General features: G+C 34.6%; 2 protein-coding genes across 2 annotated transcripts; one reads left to right on the top strand and one right to left on the bottom strand.

The window, feature by feature from the left end:
• Nucleotides 1,065-14,270, top strand: LOC109836560 (sterol 3-beta-glucosyltransferase UGT80B1-like). The gene is made up of 14 exons (XM_020404488.1): nt 1,065-1,478; nt 2,448-2,590; nt 2,911-3,153; nt 4,171-4,282; nt 4,768-4,938; nt 5,980-6,043; nt 7,340-7,397; nt 7,487-7,661; nt 9,181-9,311; nt 9,470-9,572; nt 10,407-10,483; nt 11,782-11,829; nt 13,349-13,498; nt 13,830-14,270. The coding sequence occupies exons 1-14, from the start codon at nt 1,349-1,351 to the stop codon at nt 14,022-14,024; spliced, it is 1,800 nt and encodes a 599-aa protein (XP_020260077.1). The 5' UTR covers nt 1,065-1,348; the 3' UTR covers nt 14,025-14,270.
• Nucleotides 15,170-15,601, bottom strand: LOC109838157 (egg cell-secreted protein 1.3). The gene has a single exon (XM_020406621.1). The coding sequence runs from the start codon at nt 15,599-15,601 to the stop codon at nt 15,170-15,172; it is 432 nt and encodes a 143-aa protein (XP_020262210.1).

Raw genomic sequence — 25,829 nt, 5'->3', positions numbered from 1 at the left:
TGGCCTTTTATGCCATCTCCCTTTATAAAGTAAGGAAAATACCATTTGGCTCGCGCGAGTTGCAACTCGCGTGAGACAAAACAGGGGGGTGGGACCCACAGCTGTGGGTCCCACCCCCCTGTTTTGTCTCACGCGAGTTGCAACTCGCGCGAGCCAAATAGCAGGGCTCATAAAGTAATTTACAGGTCTATTGGGGCAACTGCGCGTAGCTCCAAAAAAAAACATGTTCATTAATCTACCCCGTTGTAGTTGTTGATAAGTAGGTAAGGGGGTGTTTGTTTCACCAAAAAAATTTGCATTTGGTATGGATTACAAATTTTGGGATCAAAAAGTGAGTTTTTTTGTATTTTGGGATTCCATATATAGTGTTTGTTTTAAAAAGTTAGAATATTGAATCCCAAAAGTATAAAAAGTGCATAATTTTTAGAATTTACAAAATCCTCTCAATTGGAGAGGATTTTGACAAATTTCATAAATGAGTGTGCTTACCTCTCAATTGGAGAGGATTTGACAAATCTCAATTTTGTCTTTTTGTGGGAGGTAATCGTCATATTATAAAATTTTAGTATTTGTTAAAGCTACACTTTGAGCTTGAAACAAATAAAGTATTACAAATTGTAGTATTCCAAATCTTAAAATATTAATGAAACAAATAACATTTTAAAAATCCCAACCCATAACAAAATACCTATGGATTTCAAATCCCATGGTGAAATCCATATCCTAAAATTATAGGATTTGAAACAAACACCCTCCTACTTAAAAGTTCAAATAAAAATATAATATTTTAATAAAAATGCTCAGAAGCGCAATAAATCCGCCACGTGGCCTTTGCAGGCTGTAAATGGGCGGACAACGCTCAACTGGACCGCGCTGGAAACTACAGTGCTCGACTAGACCCCATCCGAGATTCCGATCCGGCCACGTCCGCTTATTCCCAACCGTCCATTTCAGGTAGGAAATCTACACCGTCCATTTATGAGGACACACTTGTCATTTCAAGTAAAAGAGAGACTTTAATCTCGTCTTCGCCTCGATAAAAAATTTGTCGGCTTTCACTCTCGTGCCCGAATCAGTCGAGAGTCCTTCGATGGCTCCGTCAATCTCGCTGTTTAAACAGTGGCTTCTATATCTACTTGTTTCTAGGTTTTTCTTATTATTATTTAAAGTCATTATAAAGGGGTCGAGCTTCGATTTCTAGGGTTTTCCAGGGGACTCTGCACGATTGGCGATCTCACTGTTCATTTGGTGGTCGGAAATTGGTGGCAAAATTTGATTGCCGGTTGAGGTTGGAGTTTTCTTGGAAGTAGAGAAAGCTTGAGTTCTTGATGCGATTACAGCGGATGAGATGAGGAGCGGAGATTTCGAAGCTCGAGGTAGGACAGGAGAGGACAAGGGTTGGGAATCGAGGTCGAACTCTTTGGATTCTAGGATTTTGAGAACGGAAGATTCGGAGTTTTGGGAATCGCCGCATCCAGGTTTGTAGAGTTTCTTACTCTTGGTTAATTAGGGTTTGGTTTTATTGTTGAATTTGTTAAGGGCCTGTTAATTGTTTGTTAAGGGTGTGTTTGGATTTCAATGGGTTTAAATTGCTAAGGGCATGTTAATTGTTTGATTTTATTGTCTGAATTCAACGTATGTCCTCATTTCTAATGGGGGTTGGCGCTATTTTTAAGGTTCATGAATTTGAATTTAAAGAAAAAGATTTTTTTTTCTCTCTCTTCTCCTGTTGTCATAGAATAGTGTCTGATTTTATTTGTAAACTAAAGATACCCTTTTCGCGTGTACAGGCCGGTTCATTTGAATCTTTTGCAATTCTTTTTATTTCTGTTTTTGCTACAATCTCATCAACATTTAGTTATGCTACAGTAGTAGTTACTGTGTCAATATCTTTGGATTCCCCTTTTAAGTACAGTAGTAATTACTGTGTCAATTTCTTTGGATTCCCTTTTAAGTATAGAGGAGTAGATTCTGAGTGGGGGTCAGCATTATGGCTGTCAGTTAAAAAATAAATAAATATTTCTCAAGATAATAGACTTGTCTCCTGGAGCCAAAAATTAGCATATGATTAACTTAGAGCTAAACAATCGAAGGTCTTTTACTTGGGTGTTAGTGTGATGAATTAAAGTCCTGATGCTATATTGATTACTTACTTTACTCAATGCACAAATTGCTAGAATTTTGAATATTTTAGCTTACTAGCTGGCATTTTGTAGGTACCAATTAACCATGTATTTTGCAGATATAAGAGTATTGTATTAAATGATACATGAATATCTGATAAGTCCCAATAATAATAAGAAATGAGTTAATATCTGAATATCTTATAAGTCTTGATAAACCGATATATGTATTACGTGTAATACATAGACCTAAATTCATGGTTAAGATGGTCATAGACCTAAATTCATGGTTAAGATGGTTTTCTTTGGACATTAACTTGACAGGCCTGGAGCATTGTAACTCCTTACCGGCGCGATCAAATAGCAGTAGTATTCTATACAAAGTCCGTGACCTTATCTTATCTAAATCAAACAGCGAATCTCTCAAGTATGATTTCCAGCTGGATGGGCTATCTGAGAGTGAACAGGTACGCACAAAAATTCGACAATTACGCATCCACTTCATGGAAGAAAATTCCTTTTATTATGTTGCTGGCCTGCACGGAAAATTTGACCTCTTCCATCACTAGCGAGTATAGAAACATAAAGTCCCTCTTACTACGGTGATGCATGTTTCCATATGCACTACTTATTGGTACCTCTCTGACCTGCATGAACTCTGCCAGTACTGTCATGACCATGTAACTTCCTAATTTCTTAATTCGAACAATAAAAAAGCCATTGGTTTCAGATCATATTTTCAAGGTCGTATTTTTCTTTTTATTTGATAACTCACTGCATGTTTCAGAATAAAGTCATTGAGGATCTCGTCAAAATCGAGAATGATGATACCATGGAGGTTGATGTGGTGGATGATGCACCCGCAGCCCGAGATCTGTCAGAGCTTGATGCTGTTGATGCTAAACCGTGCGATAGTGGAGAAACCATCTTTGAATTCAGCAAGACAGGTCCAACACTGAAGATTGCTATACTTGTCGTTGGGACAAGGGGAGACGTACAACCTTTCATAGCTGTTGCAAAGAGACTTCAGGTATGTAAAGATGCAAAATTTTATATTCCCTTTCATCACTATAGTAAAAGGTTTGATATTTTTACACCAAAAAGAAAGTAACTGCTTGTTATACTGTATTTCTCATGAGATGTGCTGTTGCACTGACTACTTTAATAGTTACACTGGGATACTTTTGATACATGTGCTAGCATCTTCATGAATTCAGTCTACTATTTGACTTTTTTCAACGACTCTGAAAGAAGACAGTCACCTTTGCTAGAAACTTAGCAAGCTAAAGAATCTTATTCTGGTATTAGAATGATTGTTTCCTGTAAGTTCTACTATATTACCATAGATTATTCAGTATTCGGCTGAAAATTGTAATGTCCTTCGTTAAGGATCAAGAGCCTGATTAAATGGCCCTGAAATATTGTCGGTGTAAATGGGACGGCACCAAAATGTTTGATCTTTTTGGAGCTTTTACCCTCTCAACATGTTTGTTCTTCCTTCCTGATGATATTTATTCCGTGACAGCTACCAATAGTTAAATGAAGCTGGTTATCTAGTTTCATATTGTATTGCTTTGTTTGTTCAAAGTACAAGGGTTGCCAGGAGTGTACATTTCACCAGGAACACAGTTTGTTATAAAAAATTTCTGTTGCTTCATCTGTAACTTGTTTTCTTAGTTCTGGTGATTGCATAATTGGTGCTATCATGTCTAAGACAGCTGGTCGTACTCAATTTGATTGTATTTTAGCATCTGAAATGATAGGAATATTGGCTTAAGTCGAAAATGCTTGTTCTTTCACATCTATAAGATTTCATTAAAACTTTCAATTGTATACACGAGAAAGTAAGAATATTTCATCTACCTGGCTATAACCTTTTGATAATGATAACAAATGAAGTTTTAATTAGCCATAACGTGCATTTTGACTTAGCATTTGATGACATATGGTCCATAACATACTATTTTAGGTAACTGAATTATTTGTCCTCTCAGAATTTAGCCTGTATATGCACTTACTTTTTTGCTCTCCATTACAATGCTTGCAGGAGTTCGGTCATCGTGTCAGATTGGCAACTCATGTCAATTTTCGTAATTTCGTGCAGTCACATGGCATTGAGTTTTATCCTTTGGGTGGTGATCCGCAAATCATGGCTGGATGTAAGTGGATTAATTGTTATATTAATTTTTTGTATTGGACCTCCCTTTTATATATATGTATGATCACCTTTTTGTTTTATAATTTAACTCAATCTGTATCATATATATTTCTTTTGGCCTTTGGGAGTTGGGACCTTTCCTCAGTAAACATTTCTCTTTGCTCCAAGTTCCATATGAATTTGAGATACAATGGCCACCTTGTGCCTAACTACTCCTTATGAAACTGTAAGTGTTGTGAAATACTCCAAGGTAGAAATCTTAAGCATACAAAAGGAGAGCATTTAGGAAACTGATCGAACAAATTCTAATTTTTGAATTTTGACTGTGCTTGTTCGCTATAAACGCCAATGTTTGATCTTTTTTTCTTCCATTTTCTCATTCTTTGGTCCGTTTTCAGTACTGATGAATGAAAACTTTAATTGAAAACTATCCTCTTAAAACTTATTGTACTGTTTTACTTAGTTGGAGACCTAATTTTTTAATAGATATGGCTCGGAACAAGGGCTTTCTGCTATCAGGACCTGCAGAAATATCCATGCAACTGAAGCAACTGAAGGAGATTATATTTTCCCTTCTTCCAGCATGTACAGCACCTGATCTGGAAACTGGAGCACCTTTTAAGGCTCAGGCTATTATTGCAAATCCTCCTGCATACGGTGAGATTATTGTTCAAAAAGCTACATATTATCCAACTCCTCATCATATCCTTGTCTTTGTTGTGCTTCTTTTTCTAAAGTTGAGGAAGCTTTTTGATTTATGTTTGTCTTGTTATTTGAATAAGATTGCTAATTAAGAAACGAACTTCGGATTTTCATTATATGCACTTGCTTCTGTATTGCTATTTTCATCCTCAGGACTGTTTCATCGCGAAGTCTAGCAGATTTCATATTTCATAAGTGCTAGCTTCTGGTGTTCTTGGACTCAGAATATAAGTTAAAATTTGCAGGAGTTACTTGTGGGATCCGGTGGTGCAACTTATATTCTTAGATGGCTGGCGTCTTTCAGTGTTGTTCTTAAATATACAGGATGTATGGTAATAAGTTTAGTTAGGGAGACTTAACTCAAAGAGATACTCAGAGGAAAATTGAGATCAAATCAAGTTATCAAATGTTCAAATTTAGTGGTTTCATGGTCATTTGAGATATACTCAAGATGTGAAAGGCCTGAAATCTGTTCAAAATTGGATGGTCACTGGAAAATCATTTATCAATTTTCAAAGTGTTTGGTCATATCAACTGAGCTACGCAGGCAACATGGTGAAGGCTTTACTCTTGTCCGCATTATGTTGTTTAAAAGGCTTGAAGAATAACCTGACTTTTTTAGGAGTCTGGCTAAGAAAATCATAGAATATTTTTGGTTTACTTGTGGCGTTTTTATTTTTTACAATCAGAAGAGTTTGAACATTATGATTTTCTTTTTCAAGTTAATTGTCATCATCCTTTGAAGTGCATTATTCTCATGTTATGAAATTTAATGAATATGAGATATTTCAATTTTTGTTATATGAAGTTTGAGAGGTTGATTAGACTGGCTGATGAACAGAAAACTTGAAGTTACCGAGCTTGAATCATAACAAATATCACAAAATGTATCCCCTAACATGAAGTGTCTGGCTCTGTTAATAGACACTGCTTTATCTAATCTCGACAAAACATTTTTTTTTAATTTCTCTGATGCATCTACTGTGATGCTCTCAGGACACACGCATGTTGCTGAAGCTCTTGGTGTGCCACTTCACTTCTTGTTCACAATGCCTTGGACGTAAGTCTATATTGAAGTACCCCACACTATTTATCTCTGTTTTATTACTACTGTTATTGAACAGATTATTCTTTAGCTTGTAGTTACTGTTGTTATCTAGTGGAAAGTACCTTCTAATGAAAACATTTTATGATGTTTTGTCTCGGATAAAAGCAAATAGATTTCCATCATGTAGGATTTATGAATAACTCACCTGTTGCTTGATCAAAATGAAGCAAGTAAATTTTCTAGAATTAATCTTCTTAAAGTCCCTCTAACTATTACACTAAAACCCCAAAGTTGTCGTGAGAATTGAGGGTTATAGTTTTATATTAATTCCAACATGCCTCCCGGTTGATCGCCCTTTTAATAGAGGCCAAAACCTAGACTAACACAGCGGTGTTAATTTTTAGAAAATCCGCTTTAAATTTGTGGCATGTGAAATTTGAACCTAAGTTGCTCTAATACCATCTTAAAGTCCCTCTGACCTTTACACAACAACTCCGAAGTTGTGATGAGAGTTGAGGATTACATTTTCATATTCTAACAATATTGGAATTAATATAAAACTATAACTCTTAACTCTCATCACAACTACGGAGTTTTGGTATAATGGAGTTTTGGTATAATGGTGAGAGGGACTTTAAGATGGTATCAGAGCAGTCCAGGTTTAAATCCCGTTGACCACGAATTTAAAGTGGACTTTCTAAAAATTAATAATGTTGCGTGAGTCTAGGTTTCGGCCAATAGAAAGGGCGGTCAACCTACGGGAGCATGTTACAATATAAAAATATAACCCTCAATTCCCACCACAACTTGGTGTAATGGTAAGTGGAACTTCAAGAAATCTTAAAACAAACTCTAATTTCTGCCTTAGCATGGACAGCTTAACCCCATTTACCGTTGTACTGCATTTACATAGTGTTTTATTTTATAGAAATTTAACGGAAATATGTGTCATCACTACGTTTTTCTGGCCTTGATCTGTTTTGAGCTTGGTCGATTTTTTTTCCAGCAGTTACCCAGTATAGTAGACGATGGTAGATCCAGTCCTATACCAAATGGTTTTGCCTATCTGTCGAAGTGATATCTCGTTTTGTGTAATCTCCAGTGCTAGGCTACAAGATCTTAGCTTGTGCCAGATTGAGCATCCCTTGTCATGCTCACAGCCTTTCTGGTCTTTCTTTTAAGTATATTTAACTGTTCTGGAAATAACATTAATTGGAAATGCAAGCAATTCAGTGGAGCTCATAATCCCTGAAATGTGATTATTTGGAGATAATGATTCACCTTCCTAATTCCGATACATGTAGGCAGGCCAACAAATGAATTTCCACATCCTATGTCATGTGTGCCAAATAGTGCAGCAAACAAGGTATATATTTTCAGACTCTTATCATTTATTCTGTCTAATTTTCTTGGGTTATTATTAAATGGAGGTTTTGTGTGTTATACACTATTCAGCTATCCTACATTCTTGTGGACTTAGTGGTGTGGTTGGGCATCAGGGGATTTATTAATGACTTCAGGAAGAAGTTGAATTTGCCTTCTATTGCATACTTCAGTACATATTATGGATCCATATCACATCTGCCAACAGGATATATGTGGAGTCCCTATCTTGCTCCCAAACCAAAAGGTAATTATGGGAGTGCATAATTTACACCTTCGACATTCTTTCTTTTTGACGGATTGAATGTTGTATTCACTTTCTTCAGCACTTTGTTTCTATTGAAATGGATTTGTGTGACATATTGTTGCAGACCGTTTGTAGTTTCATGTTATTTTCTAATTGAAATTGACATGTTTTAATATTGATATTAAATGGGATACATTTCCATTTTTTTAGATCTTTTTCCTGAGGTTTTCAAATTGGAGGAAGACTTTTATAAGTTTTCCGCAATGAATTTCAATTTGTTAAAAATCTTTGCAATATATGCCAGAAATAACTTACTCATTTTAGTTCTGACATATTGACATAGTGATATACTAATGCAGACGCATGGACAGAAAGGAGTCACTTCTAATAAAATTTGTGTTTAACAAATGAAATAGATGTGTTTGAATTGTGTTCTGTGGTGGATAGATCACAACTTGCAAGTGACAGGTAGTGTGGAAATGTAAACAAAACAACAAGGCAAATAGAAGGGAGGATAATTTTTTTCTTCTTCTTCTTTTTTTTTTTTGCTGTATAGAAAATGTATAAACATGACAATTAAGCAATGTTCAACATGTCCTGATATAGAAGATGTCAGGAGGGAACTATCTCCTGAATTAAGGACAATCCATATTTCTGATTTCAATTTTTACTCTACTAAATAAGAAACAGCTTAAGATGGACGGGGAGAGAATGTAGGACGTGGTTATAACTTATACATAGGCTAATTCCTGACCAGTCATTTCCTGAAAACTATTGTTTTTTTCTAAATTCCTGTGCGCTCAGCTTGTTATGGAAGCTGATCCTTCCAGCCTCCTGTATTTTCAATTAAATGTATTGGGATGTTTTATGTAGCGAAAGACTTTTAACTTATTACCTTCAAAATATATAAATGAAGATGTTTTCTTCCCTACGAACCGAGATCACTTATCAACAATAGTGTCGAGTTAAATAAATGCTATGGTAAAACTGTTGCTTGTTTTTTTAGTTGTATGATAGTATTCAATCTTAAAACCCACAGTTTGAGAGAAACAAATTGGAGAAGGAAGTTATTTCAGTTATTCAGTAGCATATTGGCATGGAAAATTAGTATATTCAACATAAAAATGCTCAATGATTAAATTGCAGATCCTTATAATATCTCTGAAGTTGAACAAATTGACATAGAGGATAGTTGTCTGGCTCCACATTATATCAGATTTTATGGAGAGTATATATGTTTGAGGAGTATCATTTAACTTTCGCCCGTTCTATAGTTTTTATGACTTTGTTTTTGGATTAATCATCTAAATAGTTCATACTATGTGATTTGCAAAATTGGGTTATTCAATTCTGATTATTGTTAAGCTGCATATGCACCTGTCTTCCTTTTTGTTTGCTTAGCTGCTAGAGCTTGCTCTTGTATGAATCCTTTTCGCTATTTGTGTATCGGTCAACATAAAAAATAATAAGAAACACCAGCTTTCATGCATTGCTATTGACTAGTAATATAAATGTGCAGATTGGGGTTTCTTAGTAGATATCACTGGTTTTTGTTTCCTCAACCTTGGCACAAAGTACCAACCACAAAGGGCTTTTGCAGAATGGATTCAACAAGGACCAAAGCCTATATATATAGGGTTTGGTAGCATGGTATCTTTCTTGCTATACGTTGTGAAGATATATAAGCAAATAATTTTTCTTCCTGGTTCCTCAACTGTGAATGTTGTTTAGAATGTACTCTTTGACTTTAACTGAAGTGCTACAGATTTCTTTTCTTATTAAGCCAAGACCTCTTTTTTTATATTCAGCCTCTCGAAGATGGCAAAAGGACGATGAACATCATCCTGGAGGCATTAAAAGAAACAGGCCAAAGAGCAATAATTGGCCGTGGTTGGGGAGATCTTGGAATCAGTAAGTATTTACCCTGCTTGGTATACTTTTGTGTTGTATACCCTTCAATTTTAACATAGAATATTTGTCATTTGTCATAGTGCACAGCACAATTTCTATCACATACAGTAACTGTGCTTGATCTCGTCATGTAACCAGATGAAATCCCATTTTGTCACAAGTAAATAATCCAGTTGTAATTTTTCTCTTCAGCTGTGCACTGCTTAACTTATTGAATTTTCCTTGGCTTGATTTCTAGTTAACTTATTGAATTTTCCTTAGCTTGATTTCTCTAGCTGTAACCAGAAGAAATCCCGAATGAAGTCTGTACCTTCATTTGGGCTTATTTGTAGTTAATTTCTTAATTGGCATGCTTATATATACATGCATTTTGTTGCTTTTTTCATTACATAGTACTTATATGTTATCTATTACAGTAAGCACAAAAAGGGAAAAAGTGCATATGCATTTTCCCGTCATTTTTCTGTTGATAATGTATTTAAATTTGATCAACGAGTTAGGTGGAGTGACTGGGAGTCTGCCAGAATTCAGATGCTGGATAGAGGGCTCTCCGTTCTTTGTCATGCATGTTTGTGTTCTATTGCGGAATACAATTTGCAGGATTTTTAGGATACAAGCTTTTATATTTTCAGTAATGCTAATAACTTCTTCCATTGTGGTTATTATCGAATTGAGCCTTTTAATTTTTTCAGTAGTGTTTAGTGAAGATACTTTTGTATTTAGGAGAATGTTAGGAAGTTATGCTAAGAAGTGTTTTCTTATCTCTTACCATCAGTAATGATAAATCCTCCAAATTTAATTTCCTTTTAATAAGCATATGTTCTGTATTTGCAGGTTCCGATATACCTGCTGATGTCTATCTTATTGAAGATTGCCCTCATGACTGGCTATTTCCTCAGTGTGCTGCAGTGGTGAGTTCCAAAAAAATTTGCAGCAAACTATGTAGAAGATGACTCTTGAAAATCTTGTGTGTGTTTTTTTATTGTGTATGGATAAGCAAGTACCTGATCTGATAGCAAGTCCATGACTTAAAAATTAGGATGAATATTTGAATTAGACCTTTTCCCAAAAATATTTATCAAAATAGACCTATTTCCAAAATATTTATCAAAATAGACCTAGTTTCTGCGACTGGCTGAAACTAGGTCAATTTTGATAAATATTTGGGGAACTAGATCGATTTGAATAAAAAAAATTGTAAACTCTACGGGAATCCCATAGAGTTTAGTGCACAAGCTAACTCTACGGGATTGCCAATCCCATGGAGTTCAGAAACTTTTTTTTTTCAAAATCGACCTCGTTTTGCTGATGTGATTGAAATTAGGTAGATTTTGATAAATATTTTGCAAGTAGGTCGAAATTGATAAACCTTTTTTGAAAAGATCTATTTCCGAAATTTGTCCTAAAAATTATTCTTGTCATTGTGCAGCTTGCCTGTCTCATAAATTATGTCATAGTCTCATAAGTAGTCTATTTATTATTTATGTTGCTTAACAGAAAGATTTTGTGACATTTGGACATGTACTGTGACAATTATTCCCCTTCAGATTAATGCTCTAAATTTCTCTACCAGCATGCTGAGAGTCTGATTGTATATGCCTTTTACGTTGTCATGACCAGATAACGCTAAATAAGCTGCTATGAGGTTTTAACTTTTGCTACAGATACAACTGGCATGTTTCTTTTCTTCATTTTGAACAGCCAATCTGACAGAATGCGATGTGATGCCTAGCCCTGAAAAGACCAGGAACATCTCTCAGCACTATGCTCCCACATTAAAAATATTAAATCAACTAGCAAACAGAATAATGGTTTACAAAGTAAATCAACACTCCTTGTTTCTTAAGGAACCAAAAAGGTTATAATGTTCATTTGTTGGTTTTGCTTGGTCTTCCTTGGAAATATCATCAGATCATGGACACAGTAGTGTGTTATGATCTATATTTTCTGTTACATAAAATTGAAAACATGATAGTTTCAAAAAATATTGACCTCTGGCTCTCCTGCAACGACCTTTTGATGGTTCTCTTTCTTTTCCTCTTTTCTTGATTTGTCCGCTTGGACAAATTCAATCTAGAAGTATTATTTCGGAATATATATTGGTGAAATTATAATGCTGTTTACTAACTAGCAGTTACCTGTTTTGTTCTGTGAGAGCTGTTTTTACACATTTTATATATTAATATCCTGACTGTTCAAACATACTCAGGTTCACCATGGAGGTGCTGGCACAACAGCTACTGGATTAAGATCTGGGGTAATGCTCGTTTGAAAGGTTTTCTCTATTAAATTCATTTGCCATTCCGCTATATGATGTGATGCCCAGATGATTTTTAAAAGAAGAAAACTAGAGTAGTTATCATTAATTGAATTGATGGAGAGGACACAATGATAGTGGAGAGGCGGATGATAAATTGGGGACTCACCCAAGAGTTAGATTAACTCCCCAACTAGATTCGCTCAACCCTTGATAAGAGAAGGTTCTCTATAGATTAATACTAAGCTAGTATGAAAGTAGTAACTCTTAGTTTTTTCTCATAACCACGACACATGCTTAGCTGACCATTTGAAAGCCTTAATGGCATCTGATTGCCTTTCCATTGAGGCCCGCCTAGAACGAAACATTTGAGTGCTCTAATTAAAGAATGCTTCAATATAATACCTATTAACATTTATTTGTCCAATGGCTCTTCAACACCGTCGTCCATGACTGGGCAATAGTACCATGTACCTGTCATTACAATGACTTTCCCATTCATTTGTGGAGGCTTCTAGAAGCTAAATTAAGTTTGCAATCTTAATCCTTAAATGCCTCGGTTCACGAAAATTAATTCTAAAACTTGTTCGTCTATAATCATCCAAAAGTTCCTTCTCTTTTGTTGGTGTTCAATTTTTCTGCCACTTGGGTTTTCTTTTCTTTTGTCTAGAAGAACTATCTTGAGTCACAAAATGGAAGTTCAGAAGTTCATTATGGATCCTACTTGTTTGCATCACCCTCTTAAGTTGACTCTTAGCGTGCCTGTTTCTGCAACTAAAACTATGTGGCATAGTGGCTTGAACTTTAGTTTTCCATATTTTGTTCCTTGTGCAGGGCGACCTTAGCTATATTCTACTCCTATTTTGCTGCCTTTATTCTAGAAAACTTTTTTATATTCACAAACCTATGTATAGCAGTTGTCTTTGGGATTGAAATGTTCTGTATATGAAGGTTTTTCGTATATTTTATTTGGTTATCATCATTGTTTTAAGCTTTCATCAATCAAATCCAATGGCTTCATGTTTTTCTTTCTTAGTGGCTTAACATTTCTAGGACAAGAATCATATTCTTGTATCCCTTCCCTGAAAATTCATTTTCATTTTTTACCATTTCTGACTTATTTGCTTTCAAATGACATATATAGATGGTTTGTCATATAAGAAACTGTTGTCTACAGTCCTGTATCTCATAGTTAGACAGGATTATGCTACTTATGCTTCACAGGGTGTCATCTAATCTAAAGCCATGAGTACTTTGATGATTCATGATGCTAAAATGATGATAGTGAAGCAGTAATTGTAGTTTGGCTTATCTTGAACTCACATTGAGTGGCTATGTACCCATGGACTAAAAGGATAGTGCATGTGATGGAAGAGAGCTTTCAGATCCCTAGGTCAAATTTGTATGTTTGGCTTAGCAGTTGTTTCTACAGTTAGATGTCAACTTATTGCTCATCAAGTTTGGTTTATGGTGATTGAATTTTACATGAAAACCACTCAAACTTTACAAAAATTTGCAGTGCCCTACAACTATTATCCCTTTCTTCGGGGACCAGTTTTTCTGGGGTGATAGAATTCATGAAAGAGGAGTCGGGCCTGCACCAATTCCCATATATGAGCTAAATGTTGAACGACTATCAAACGCTCTAAGGTTCATGCTTGATCCAGAGGTAATCATGCTGATAATATCTTTTATGTTTGGGTTAATTGTGGGTTAACTTCTTGTACTATCCCTCAATTGCGGATAGCACCCTGGTGAAACTTTTTTGACTCTTTTACCCTCATTTGGTCTATTTGCCAAAAAAAACTATTCTCTTTCTCGGAGGGTAAAAGAGACCCCAAAAAAATTACGCATGGAGTCTTATCTGCAACAAGAGAGTTACAAGGGGGCTATCTGCAACTGGGCAATAGTAAAGGGGGTCTATCCTCAGTTAACCCTTTATGTGTACATATGTAGAGCAAGTAATCAATATTTTTCCATTCTTTCTTTGTGTATTGAAGGTTAAATTAAGAACCATGGAACTCGCGAAACAAATTGAGAACGAAAATGGTGTTGTAGCTGCTGTGGATGCATTCCATAAGCACTTGCCTGCAGAATTACCCATCCCTCTTGTCCCTTCTGATGAACCTCCACAACAAGTCCAATGGATATTTCAGGTCATCGAGAGGTGGTGTTGTCTTCCTTTCACCTTGTAGCCATCTCATCTCATTGGTTGGTGTACATATAATTTGTTTGTTTTCTTCATTTTCTTTATTTATCATTCTTTATGTTGTTATGCGGGTGGTTATGTGGATGCTAGGAAAAGTAAAATTTTGTCTCGTGTATCATATGTTGTGGTTTGCGGTGTTAGACGGATGTTTTTTTTTTTTTTTCCAGGTTGGTCATGTAGAAAACATACTTGTTTGGTTTAATAGATATGCAAGGGTTGTGAGAAGGTGTTCCATCTCGGTTGTGTTTTGATGATGCTCAACAATGTTGATAATTGTATTGATTTAGATGGATGGTATTCTTTATGACTATTTTGTTTACAATGTGCTGAGATTGTTTTTGGGCAAGTAGCTCATATTATCATAGTGAATGTTGGAATTTCTATTTGCTTGATGGTGCTAACTTTTCATCTGAACTGCAAACACACAATTTAGGGATGTTTTTTTTAAAGCACTTGCTTGGGAAAATTTAACGACAGAAAGAAAAAGAAGGGGAGAAGATGTGGAAGGGGAGGGAAATCGTTTGTTGGCTGTTGGATTCATATCGCTATCGTTTCAAAAAAAATTTACCCTCGTTGCACCCTAATTTCTACATCATTTTTAGAGATCATATATATATTCATCGTTTTCAATGTCCGTCAAAAATTTATCAACCTACGCTAAATGGCATTGAAATGCCTTGTTGTTTCACCATATTTACATTTAAACATCCTAGGTGGTAAAAGGTAGCACTTTGATACCCTAAGTACTCTTAGTTGACTTGACGAAATGGTTGTGACCCGTGATATATAATACAAACCACATGCTTATTTTATGATAAAATATAACAAAAGGATTTGTCGCCTAAATTAGCATAGTTTATGGTAAGACTTTCTGTAATTTATGCTTTTACTCTCGAAGAAGAAAGAAGAGAGATTAAATCCATGCAACTGCACGAAGATAAGGGGAGTGCTTTATACCGACATAAGAAACTTACACCAGCCACTACCAAAAACTAAACACAGGTGGAGATTCAACACCAATTCTCCCAAACAACAAGCGAAGGAGCAACAAAAACACCAAAACAACCAAACAAACTAGTACTGCTACTACTATCCCCCCATCTCCCTACTACATGACCTCACCGATACCCGTTAACCCACGACCTCCCCCATATCATACCCGAAACCCGCTACCGATCCAGCAGGCGACATAGCAGAAGGCGGCGGCGCAGGCGCAGTCTCAGCGTCGCAATAACCCCTAAGTATATCGGCCTCTTGGGAAGTAAATCCAATCGAATCGAGCATCGAAGGCCAACAATCCCTCGTAATTATCCTTATAGCCTTGCAACATCCTATCGTCAAGTAAGACTCTCCGTTGAGAAAGAAGAGCACAATCTCATTAGTGCATGATCGGAGCTCCGTCAGCGCGCTCCAACAATCCGCTAACCCGGTTTTGGAGTCGGTCATGCCCGTTAGCCCGTTAAAGAGGTGGGACCCGGCGGGCGCGAGGGCGCGGGCAGCGGAGAGGGAGAAGAGGGTGGTGGAGATTGTGAGGATGAGGAGGGATTTGAGGAGGAGTGACATTTTTCGTGTTTGATTTGATTTTGTGAAGGAAGTTGGTGTAGAATTAGAGAGGAGAGCTACCGGGGGTTTATGTAGGTTTTTTTGGCGGGAAGGGGAACGGTCTTCGGAAACGTTTCTAGGTTGTGAACTTGTAACTCATGGAGAAAGTGAAGAGATTGGATTTGACTCTTAAGTACTTTCATTAGAGTAAGATGAAGTTAAAGAGGTTATCATTATTGATAACGGCAGCAGTAGAAAAGTAAAGAAGTGCGTCCGTTGGTAAGGAAGTTGTATGATTATGTGTCTGTGTTAATTAATTTGAAGAATATTTGCTCAAAAATAATAATTTTGAGAAAAGATTGTTAGATTAAACTTGTAGTTATGAGATTCATTCGTGTTATGAACTTGTCGGGGCTGATATTCGAAGGTCGTTAGACTTTTGGAGCAGGTTTCAAATGTAGCATTTGAACGTGCATCATGGACAAGGAAAAAAGAAATTTAGGAGAATAAATAAAACAAGTAAAAAAGAAGAAGAATTCTACGCTCAAGACGTGCTCCGTATGAAGCCCAAAAAGGGCCCACAAAGTAGCCCGCTTCTTTCTCCAAACTTTCAAAGAAAATACAAGCGAGACATGTCACCGTGGTTAGGTTATGGAAATATGGCCTTAGTTTTTGGATTGGAATTTTTTTAAAAAAATAGACCGATTTTGCTAAATATTTATAAAAATAGACCGATTTTGCTAAATATTTAGCAAAATTGATCATTTTTATAAATATTTAGCAAAATCGATCTCTTTTTTACTAACAGATCGATTTTAAAAAACACCTTTCAGAAAACATACGGGACTAATAGTCCCGTATGTTTTCACTGTACTAATCACGGAGTAGTGCTCTCAGAAAACATATGTTTTCTGAGAGATTAGTGCCCTTGAAAACATACGGGACTAGTAATCTCGTATGTTTTTAACTGGGCGTTTTTTTTTAAAATCGACCTCTTTTGGCATGTTGGCAAAAAAGAGGTCGATTTTGCTAAATATTTAGCAAAATTGGTCTATTTCGAAAAAAATCCTTTTAGAATTATCTAGTTAGATATATAAAGTTATATCATTATCAAAAGTAAATTTATTTGTCCGGCACATTAGTTCATTTAAATCAAACTATCTCTTTAAAAAATAAAATTCATATCAAGACCACCCCCCACCCCCGGGAATAAATTTATTTTTGTTTTTTAATTTAGAAAAAAAAATTATTTTTTTTATTTCCCCCCCACCCTTTTGGAGCAGATAGCAAGCAATCTAGTCACCACTTTCTCCCTCGTTACATTTTCGACCCAAAACGTGTCACATCTGATATCTATATTTGGTAACTTTACCCATTTGAACCAATGATCATCGTAAAGACAACAACGATTGCTTCCACTCAAACAATTTCCATCATGACTTCTTAATATTAGCAACTTCATTCGAGTAGCCTACCTACCACGTTAATTGCATGTTTTGGAGCGCTAATATAAACTTGCAAAAAAAGATGCAAACCTTCAAGCTTTGAACCAAGTATATAATATTGCAATAATTTTCAAAAAGCAAAACTCATTTCGCTATCTGTCATTGAGATCCAAATTCCGTAATTGTGTTGGATTTTTAGTGTGTAAGGGTAAATATCAAAGTCGAATTTGTTTTTTATGAAGAAAAAAAATTATCATAATTTTTTCGCATGAACGGAGCGTTTTGAACCATTAAAAGGTGCATTTCAACGGTTCGTAAATGACCCGGATATTTTTTATGGTATGCACTGTCTTTTAGTAAAATTTGTACCCTTTTTAGGGGTTGTTTGGTTGTATGTTTTTACCATGTAAAAGGATGGAAAGTGTAAAAAAGTGGATCACAATATCAGCTTTCATCACTTTACATTGTTTGTTTAAATTCTCTTTTACATGAAAAACTTACACATTTTGATGAGGTGTCACCGAAAACAAAATCACAAAAATTATGAGTGATTTTGTTGGAAAACTGACACAATGTCATAAATATGTCCAAAATAATAATAAAAAAGTCAAAACTTTGTAGAAAGTGGTAAAATGGATAACCACTTTTCATTTTGTATCATAAATACTCTAGTTTATATTATACTGTCTAAACAATGTAATACTATTATTCTATGATTCACAAAGATTCATAACCAAGCAATGTAAATACTCGAATGGAAAGTGATGAGGTGGATAACCACTTTCTATTTTGTGTCATAAATACTATGGTTTCCTAAAGGCATCCAAACAGCCTCTTATGGTCCCAAATTCATTGAGGCAAGACAGATGACGTTAGTGTTAATACGCAACAGGCCCCATATTGTTCATTCATGCACCGTGCTTTTCTTATTTTTTTTATTTTTCATTTTTCCTCTTTGTGTTTCACCCTGAAGAACAACTTTGATCAAAATATACAACTGGGTTGGTGGAAGTTTTTCACTTTCGCGCTTCAATTTTAAAATTTCATGAGGACTTACCGCCCCCTTAACGCAGCAAATAACAAGATAACCATAAACTCTCTCATTTGAAAGTTAAACTAAGAACATGTATGGGAACTTTAAATTTTTATTTTATTGGCATGTTTGCGAGTTCACTTAGGGCCTGTTTGGATTCGTAGGGGGTGAAGGGAAGTTAAGGGAAACTGAGTGAAGGGAATGGAATGGAAAGGAAGGGAATTCTCTTCCCTTTGGTTACACCCCAATTTGGGGGTAACAATTTTTATACTATTAGGGGGTGAACCAAGGTGAATGGAGGTGAATTAACTTCACCTCCTAAGTGTTCCCAAACAAGGTGAATGGAGGTGAATGGTTCCCCTAACTTCCCTTCACTTGGCCCCCCCCCCCCCAAAACAAATTCCCCTCCTTTACCCTCCTAAATGGAACTCCCAAACAAGATTAAAATTATATTTCTCTTCCTCTCCCCTTCTCTACCCTCCATCCAAACAGGGCATATGTGGATTATCATCGGGAATGTTTGGTAAATTTAAAAAACGGATAGATTATAGGGAAAAATTGCTTCCAGGCCCCAAAAGCTAAGGAAACGTGCTTCCCACCCTCAAGACTTTGTCAACGGGTGTTTTACCCCCAAAAATAAAGATTCTGTTCTCTGAGCCCCCAAAACACAAAACTCAAGACATTAAAACATGTGAAGACCATAATACCCTTCTCTCTCTCTTTCTTTTTTTATTAAAATATGATGAGGATTATTTTATTATTTTCGTTTCCTCTATCTCTTTATCATGATGTACTGAGATGATAGTTGAAATGATTGATGATGACTATTTTATTATTTTTGTTTTTTATTATTTTTATTGTTTGTATTGGGAGATTGTTAAAGTTACGGGTTAATTGTTAAGGTTACGAGTTAATTGTTAATGTTACGGGTCAATTGTTAATGTTATGAATCCTCTCTCTCTCTCTCTCTCTTTTTATTAAAATATGATGATGATTATTTTATTATTTTTGTTTTCTCTCTCTCTTTATCATGATGTACTAAGATGATAGTTGAAATGATTGATGATGATTATTTTATTTTTTTTTTGTTTTTTATTATTTTGGTTCTTTGTATTGGGAGATTGTTAAAGTTACGGGTTAATTGTTAAGGTTACGAATTAATTGTTAATGTTACAGGTCAATTGTTAAGGTTATGAATCCTCTCTCTCTCTCTCTCTCTCTCTCTCTCTCATGATGTTTCTTTGGAGCATTATTTTATTATTTTTGTTTTCTCTCTCTCTCTTTATCATGATGTACCAAGAGGATAGTTGAAATGATTGATGAGGATTATTTTATTATTTTTGTTTTTTATTATTTTGGTTGTTTGTATTGGGAGGTTGTTAAAGTTACGGGTTGATTGTTAAGGTTACGGGTTGGTTGTTAAGGTTAAGGGTTTGTTGTTAAGGTTATGGGTTTGTTGTGTAGGTTACGGATTTGTTGTTAAGGTTACAGGTTTAATTGTTAAGGTTACATGTTTAATTGTTAAGGTTACGGGTTTAACTGTTAAGGTTACGTATTTAATTGTTAAGGTTACGGGTTTAATTGTTACGGTTACAGTTTATTAATTATTAAGGTTACGGTTTAATTGTTAAGGTTACGGGTTTAATTGTTAAGGTTACGGGTTTAATTGTTAAGGTTATGGTTTTAATTGTTAAGGTTACGGGTTTAATTGTTAAGATTACGGTTTAATTGTTAAGGTTATGGTTTAATTGTTAAGGTTACAGTTTAATAGTTAAGGTTATGAGTTTAATTGTTAAGGTTACCGGTTTAATTGTTAATATTACGGTTTAATTGTTAAGGTTACGAGGGAGAGAGAGAATGGATCCATAACCTTAACAATTGACCCGTAACTTTAACAATTAAACCCGTAACCTTAACAATTAAACCCGTAACCTTAACAATTAAACTGTAACCTTAACAATTAATAAACCGTAACCATAACAATTAAACTCGTAACCTTAACAATTAAACCCGTAACCTTAACAACAAATCTGTAATATACAACAAACCCATAACCTTAACAACAAACCCTTAACATTAACAACCAACCTGTAATCTTAACAATCAATGCATAACCTTTACAACCAATCATTATCATTAACAACGAATATTCTAAAAATACAAAAAGAATAAAAAACAAAAATAATAAAATAATAATCCTATTTAATCATTTCAATATCATCAAAGAAACATCATGATAGAGAGAGAGAGAGAGAGGATTCATAACATTAACAATTGACCCGTAACATTAACAATTAATTCGTAACCTTAACAATTAACCCGTAACTTTAATAATCTCCCAATACAAACAACCAAAATAATAATAAACAAAAATAATAAAATAATCATCATCAATCATTTCAACTATCATCTTAGTACATCATGATAAAAAAAGAGAGAAAACAAAAACAATAAAATAATCCTCATCATATTTTAATAAAAAAAGAAAGAGAGAGAGAGAGAGGATTCATAACCTTAACAATTGACCCGTAACATTAACTCGTAACCTTAACAATTAACCCGTAACTTTAACAATCTCCCAATACAAACAACCAAAATAATAAAAAACAAAAATAATAAAATAATAATCATCAATCATTTCAACTATCATCTTAGTACATCATGATAAAGAGAGAGAGAAAACAAAAATAATAAAATAATCATCATCATATTTTAATAAAAAAAGAAAGAGAGAGAGAATGGTATTATGGTCTTCACATGTTTTAATGTCTTGGGTTTTGTGTTTTGGGGGTTCAGAGAACAGAATTTTTTTTTTTGGGTAAAACACTCATTGACAAAGTCTTGGGGGTGGGAAGCACGTTTCCTTAGCTTTTGGGGGCTAGAAGCATTTTTTTCCTAGATTATAATCCGTCATGATTTCTATATTGAATGATATATGAAATTGATGGCGAGTTATTAAGTATAACATTGAATTTTGTGAGATAAAAAAGAATATAATAATCCTTTACTTATTTAAAATTCACGAGTTATAATTTAAAAACTAGGATATCTAGTTTACTTTTTAATGAATTACAAGTAAAAATAAGTTATGTTGTCCAACGTCTTGAGGTGACTTATCTCCAATAGCCTCCTAATGAGGCTTTAAGGGTGATGTGGTAATAAAAAAGCTCCTAAGGTGCTTTAACAAACTCTCAAGCATCCTCCTAAGTCTTAGTTAGTGGTAAGGCTCACCATGGAGCTCCTAAAAGCTCCACAAATTTGTGAAGCACTTTGGAGTTCTTAAGAGGCAGGGCCCACTAAATTTTATATTTTTTATTAGAATTATTGTTTAAAAATATTATTTTTAGGACAATAGATTTTTTAAATAATATTTGAGCTCTTAGTTAGGAGTTTGTTAGAATATTTCTCCTAGTAGGGAGCTTCTAAGTGAGCCCATACTTGAGAGCATTCCAACAAGAGCTCCGAGATTGTTAGAGCATCTCCAACAGCTTCCCTATTTTATTGGTATTCTCACTTTTGAAGAATTTTGGGTTTTTTTTTTGTCCAACAGATTCTCCATCTCATTCCCCAAAATTGGGATGGAGGAGAAAAAAATGGGAGTCTTCCCCAAATCTGGGGCATTCTTCAAATATTTGGGAAAAGCTTGGTCATGAATGCAGCACGTTCTTCAAGACGGGATGGAGGAGAAAATAAATATAAAATAAAATCCGTAATTACAAAAAAAACCATGGGGCAGTTCCAATACACAAGAGCATCCAAAAATAGGAATGTAGAATATTTTTATTATTGTAATAAATGCAAAATTTTTCAAAATGAAGAAGCTGTTGGAGTCGGAGCAAAAATAATTTAAAGAATATGACTTTTGTTTCTTCATTTTGAAAAAAAATTTAGGAAATCTGTTGGAGATGCTATTAGAGATGCTCTAAGCCTGAGTTTTGGAGATCACAAGGCGCCACGGAAAATTTTTCAAATTTCAACAATCGCCGCGTCTCTAGATTCTTCACAAAAATAATGGCAACCAAACACGCAAATCCGATCCCAAATCCCACCCCGGTAGCCGCGTCCATCAATAAATACCACTCCCGCCCTCCTCATTCTGGGCCCCACTTATCCACGGATCACAAAACCGCGCTGAATTATTAATAAAATTAATAAACGTAACGAATTTCTTTCCTGTTAATAAAACGACCGAAAAAGGCGGAGCTGACCGCTACTCTATCGCTTTTGAGCGTTTCCGTCCGAAAGTGGGGCCCACAAGTTTTGGATGCGAGCGATTCTGCTTTCCCCCTCCCTATTTAACCGCGCCCGTACATTACCGGGTACTCGGGCGGGCCAGCCCGCCTACCCGAACCCCTTGCGAAGGGCCTGGATCGCGCGATGTTGGACACGTGTAGGGCTGAGATCAGGTGGCGAATAGCTTGGGATCTAAGCTCGCTGGTCCTTCGGGGGACGGGGGGGCCCACGCGGTTTGGGGAGGAGTAAATATTCTTGCACCGACCAGCTTTCCAGGCATGGGATGGGGCCCACGCCGAAAGCTGACGCTGAATGGAAGGGATTTATTGCGCAATCCATCTTTAACCAAAATTTAAAATTGGAGGGTATCCTTTTATTTTTTTTATTATTTTTTAATATATGAATCGGACCTAAATTTTTGGGGGTGGCATTCAAACCTCTTAATCATCCCGATCATTTATTGTTCTCATACTTGAGAGTATTTAAACGCTGCCAGAAAAATGAAGGTATATATAAATAAAAATTTTGGAAACTTACGGTATAAAATTGTTGCAAAAAATAGGTATAAGATATATAAGTGAAAAACTATAGGATATTTAAGCCAATTTTAAATTTGGATTTTATTCGTGAAAATTATATAGAAATTTTGTGCACGCTATTTTCTGATCTATAAACGACTAAATGAATCAGCGGTTATATAATTGAAAAAATTTGTTCTGATAAAGTATAGAAATTAAAAATTATCTATATGATACTTCTTGACCATAATTCACACCATAAACTAATAACATCTTTTATATTTTAAGGGGATAAGTCATGCAAACAATTGGCCAACAATAAGGGGCTGTTTGTTTGCAAAAATGGGAAGGGGAAAGCCTGCCAAATCTGACAAAAACTGTCAGTTTTGGCAGGCTTTCTTGCAAAAACGGCTCTAAAAGAGGCGTTTTTGCAAGAAAGCCTGTCAAAACTGATAGTTTTTGTCAGATTTGGCAGCTTTCCTCTAACTTTCTCCTTCAAAAAAATTGAAACAAACGGGCCCTAATAGGGGTTGTTTGGTTGTTGTTGGTAAAGTTGTGTATTTATGACACAACTTGAAAAGTTGTTGTCCACCTCATCAATTTTACTTTTATATTTTTCTTTGTTTATTTTTGATTCCATTGGAATCATAAATTGCTTGTTTGGTTTGTAAATGTAACTTTAATTGTTTGTTTGAAAAGTGTAAAAAGTGGTCCCTACTCAAATGATCATATTGGTTGGAATTATTTTTTATTATTTTTTCTTGACTTCAATGCCAGCTTTCTCCTAAAATCATGTCATTTTTTTTATGAAATCACTTTAAAAGCCACATCAGCATATGAAATCACTTTACACTATTTTCACCACTACAAACAAACAATTGAAAATGATGAAAGCTAACATTGGGACCCATTTTTTTACACTTTCCATCCTTTTACATGGTAAAAACATACAACCAAACAGCCCCTAGATGCAACAATAACCGACCATTTTCATGAAAGCTCATCCTTTAAATATTGTAAGATCATTTGAAGTCACACAGTCTAGTCAAATCTTCAACTCAAGGTGATTCACCCTCGAACACAGCAACCTGAGCGTTGGATAGTTCCTTATTGTGTAAGAATTTGAATCCTTTCAATTCGGAAAAAAAAGAGATCGTTGTTTTTAATCGTAGTCATTATTTATTTAATAGACCGCTATGATATAATTTAAATTTAACATTTATCATAGTTTCAAATCATATATAACCACCAACTAGATAATTAATTGTTGTGATTGTGTAGTGATACAAATAAATAGTTCCATATATTTCACCCAATTTCGACTGTATACACCGTGAGAAGATGAGTTCCTGCAAAATACCCTTTTTCAATCCTCAGCAAAACCGTAAAAACCTTTTGTTTTAATTATCCATTCAGCTTCGACTTGACCACAAACAATGATTTCCAAATTATTATAGAAATATATAGTATCGACATTTTAATTTATTTCTATCAAATGACGCCGTTATAGTCTCAAAATTCTAAAGTTATAGTAAGGATTAAGATTATAATTTTATTTTCTACCAATCTCCTATTTAGAAATAGGGCAGCAAGCTAGCTTGAATTGATCATGAACCAGGGGGGTCCACCGTCTTCACCGATCGCATCCTTTTGGCATGGCATTGTTGAATTCGATAATATGCTCACGTGGATATGCTTATTGGAGCTTACTTGCAAATTAAGCGAAGAGGATCTAATCATCAAGAATTAGGTGCCAAATTAAAGTGCATAAAGTGTTATCATTAGACGCAATCCTAAGTCCCTGCTAACATTATTATTATGTACTACCCTTGGCTATGTAGAATGTAATCACGGGAGGATAATGGAATCCAGCAAAAAAGCTCACGTGAGAATATTCATGAGAGTGACCCTCGTAGAAGGATCCATACGTTGGTAACTGTTACCATTATGAAAAGAAAAAAGAAAATGCTGATTTTGCTTGACTTGTAATTCAAACTAATTAAACTCATTTTTCATGAACGTGTAAGAATTCAATAAGAACAACTATGTAATAAATTAATGGCGGCAATTTATACACAAAATATAAATTGTTGATTTTATGAGTGTTTTATATATGAGCAATATGGACGAATTTGGTTCCAAAAACCAGTTTTTGTGTTTGGTAATGAGGTGGCACGTTTTCATCCACTCATTCAAATAGGAACCACATACATATGGATTAGAGAGTAGATAGAAACGAGCCACCTCACTGCTAAAAAATAAATACCATGCTTAGTACGAAGTTCATATTTGTGTGTGTATATAATTTTCATAAAATTTATTTGATATGTAAGCGAGCTCAAATGAACTATTTGATATATATGTCTAAGAGCTCATTAATTGCTCATATGTACCTATTGAGAAGTTGTTTGGGTTTTTTTTCTGCTTGTTTTAATTGAATAGCCATGCATCCTAATTGTCACATTTGATGACACTAGTATTATACACGTTTATATATTGCATGTGGATGTTTTTTATTTAATATTATATTATTCGATAAAGTATGTATAAATATATTGTAAGTTACTTAAATTAGCTTAATATTATGTTATTAAACAATTTATTTAAGAGTATAATTACTAAATAATAATATAATCATTAGTTTAAGTAACACTATAGAAACAACTAAACGATTTATATTATTAAATATTTACTCTATGCAAATATTTCGTTATAACATTTATTAAATAATGGCAATAATTTTTAATATCATATGACTTTATTTATAATATTGTTAACAATTATAATTATGTACAATAATCTATTAAGTAATATTATTACCATTTTATTATAATTAATAATTCTTTATAATATATTATAATTATTATAAATTGTTAACTATTCAAGTGAATGACCAAATATTTTGAGAAAATGAAGAGACGCGTAGTTAATAAAAGATTATGGATCATTAGTTTTATGTATAATATAATAATAATTATGAATTATCAAAAATTAAGAGGGTAAAAAAGAAAATTAAAAGT

This window comes from Asparagus officinalis, chromosome 4 (genome assembly GCF_001876935.1).
Source record: "Asparagus officinalis chromosome 4, Aspof.V1, whole genome shotgun sequence".
In the NCBI taxonomy this organism is placed as follows: domain Eukaryota; kingdom Viridiplantae; phylum Streptophyta; class Magnoliopsida; order Asparagales; family Asparagaceae; genus Asparagus; species Asparagus officinalis.
This window is presented reverse-complemented; position numbering and strand designations above follow the sequence as displayed.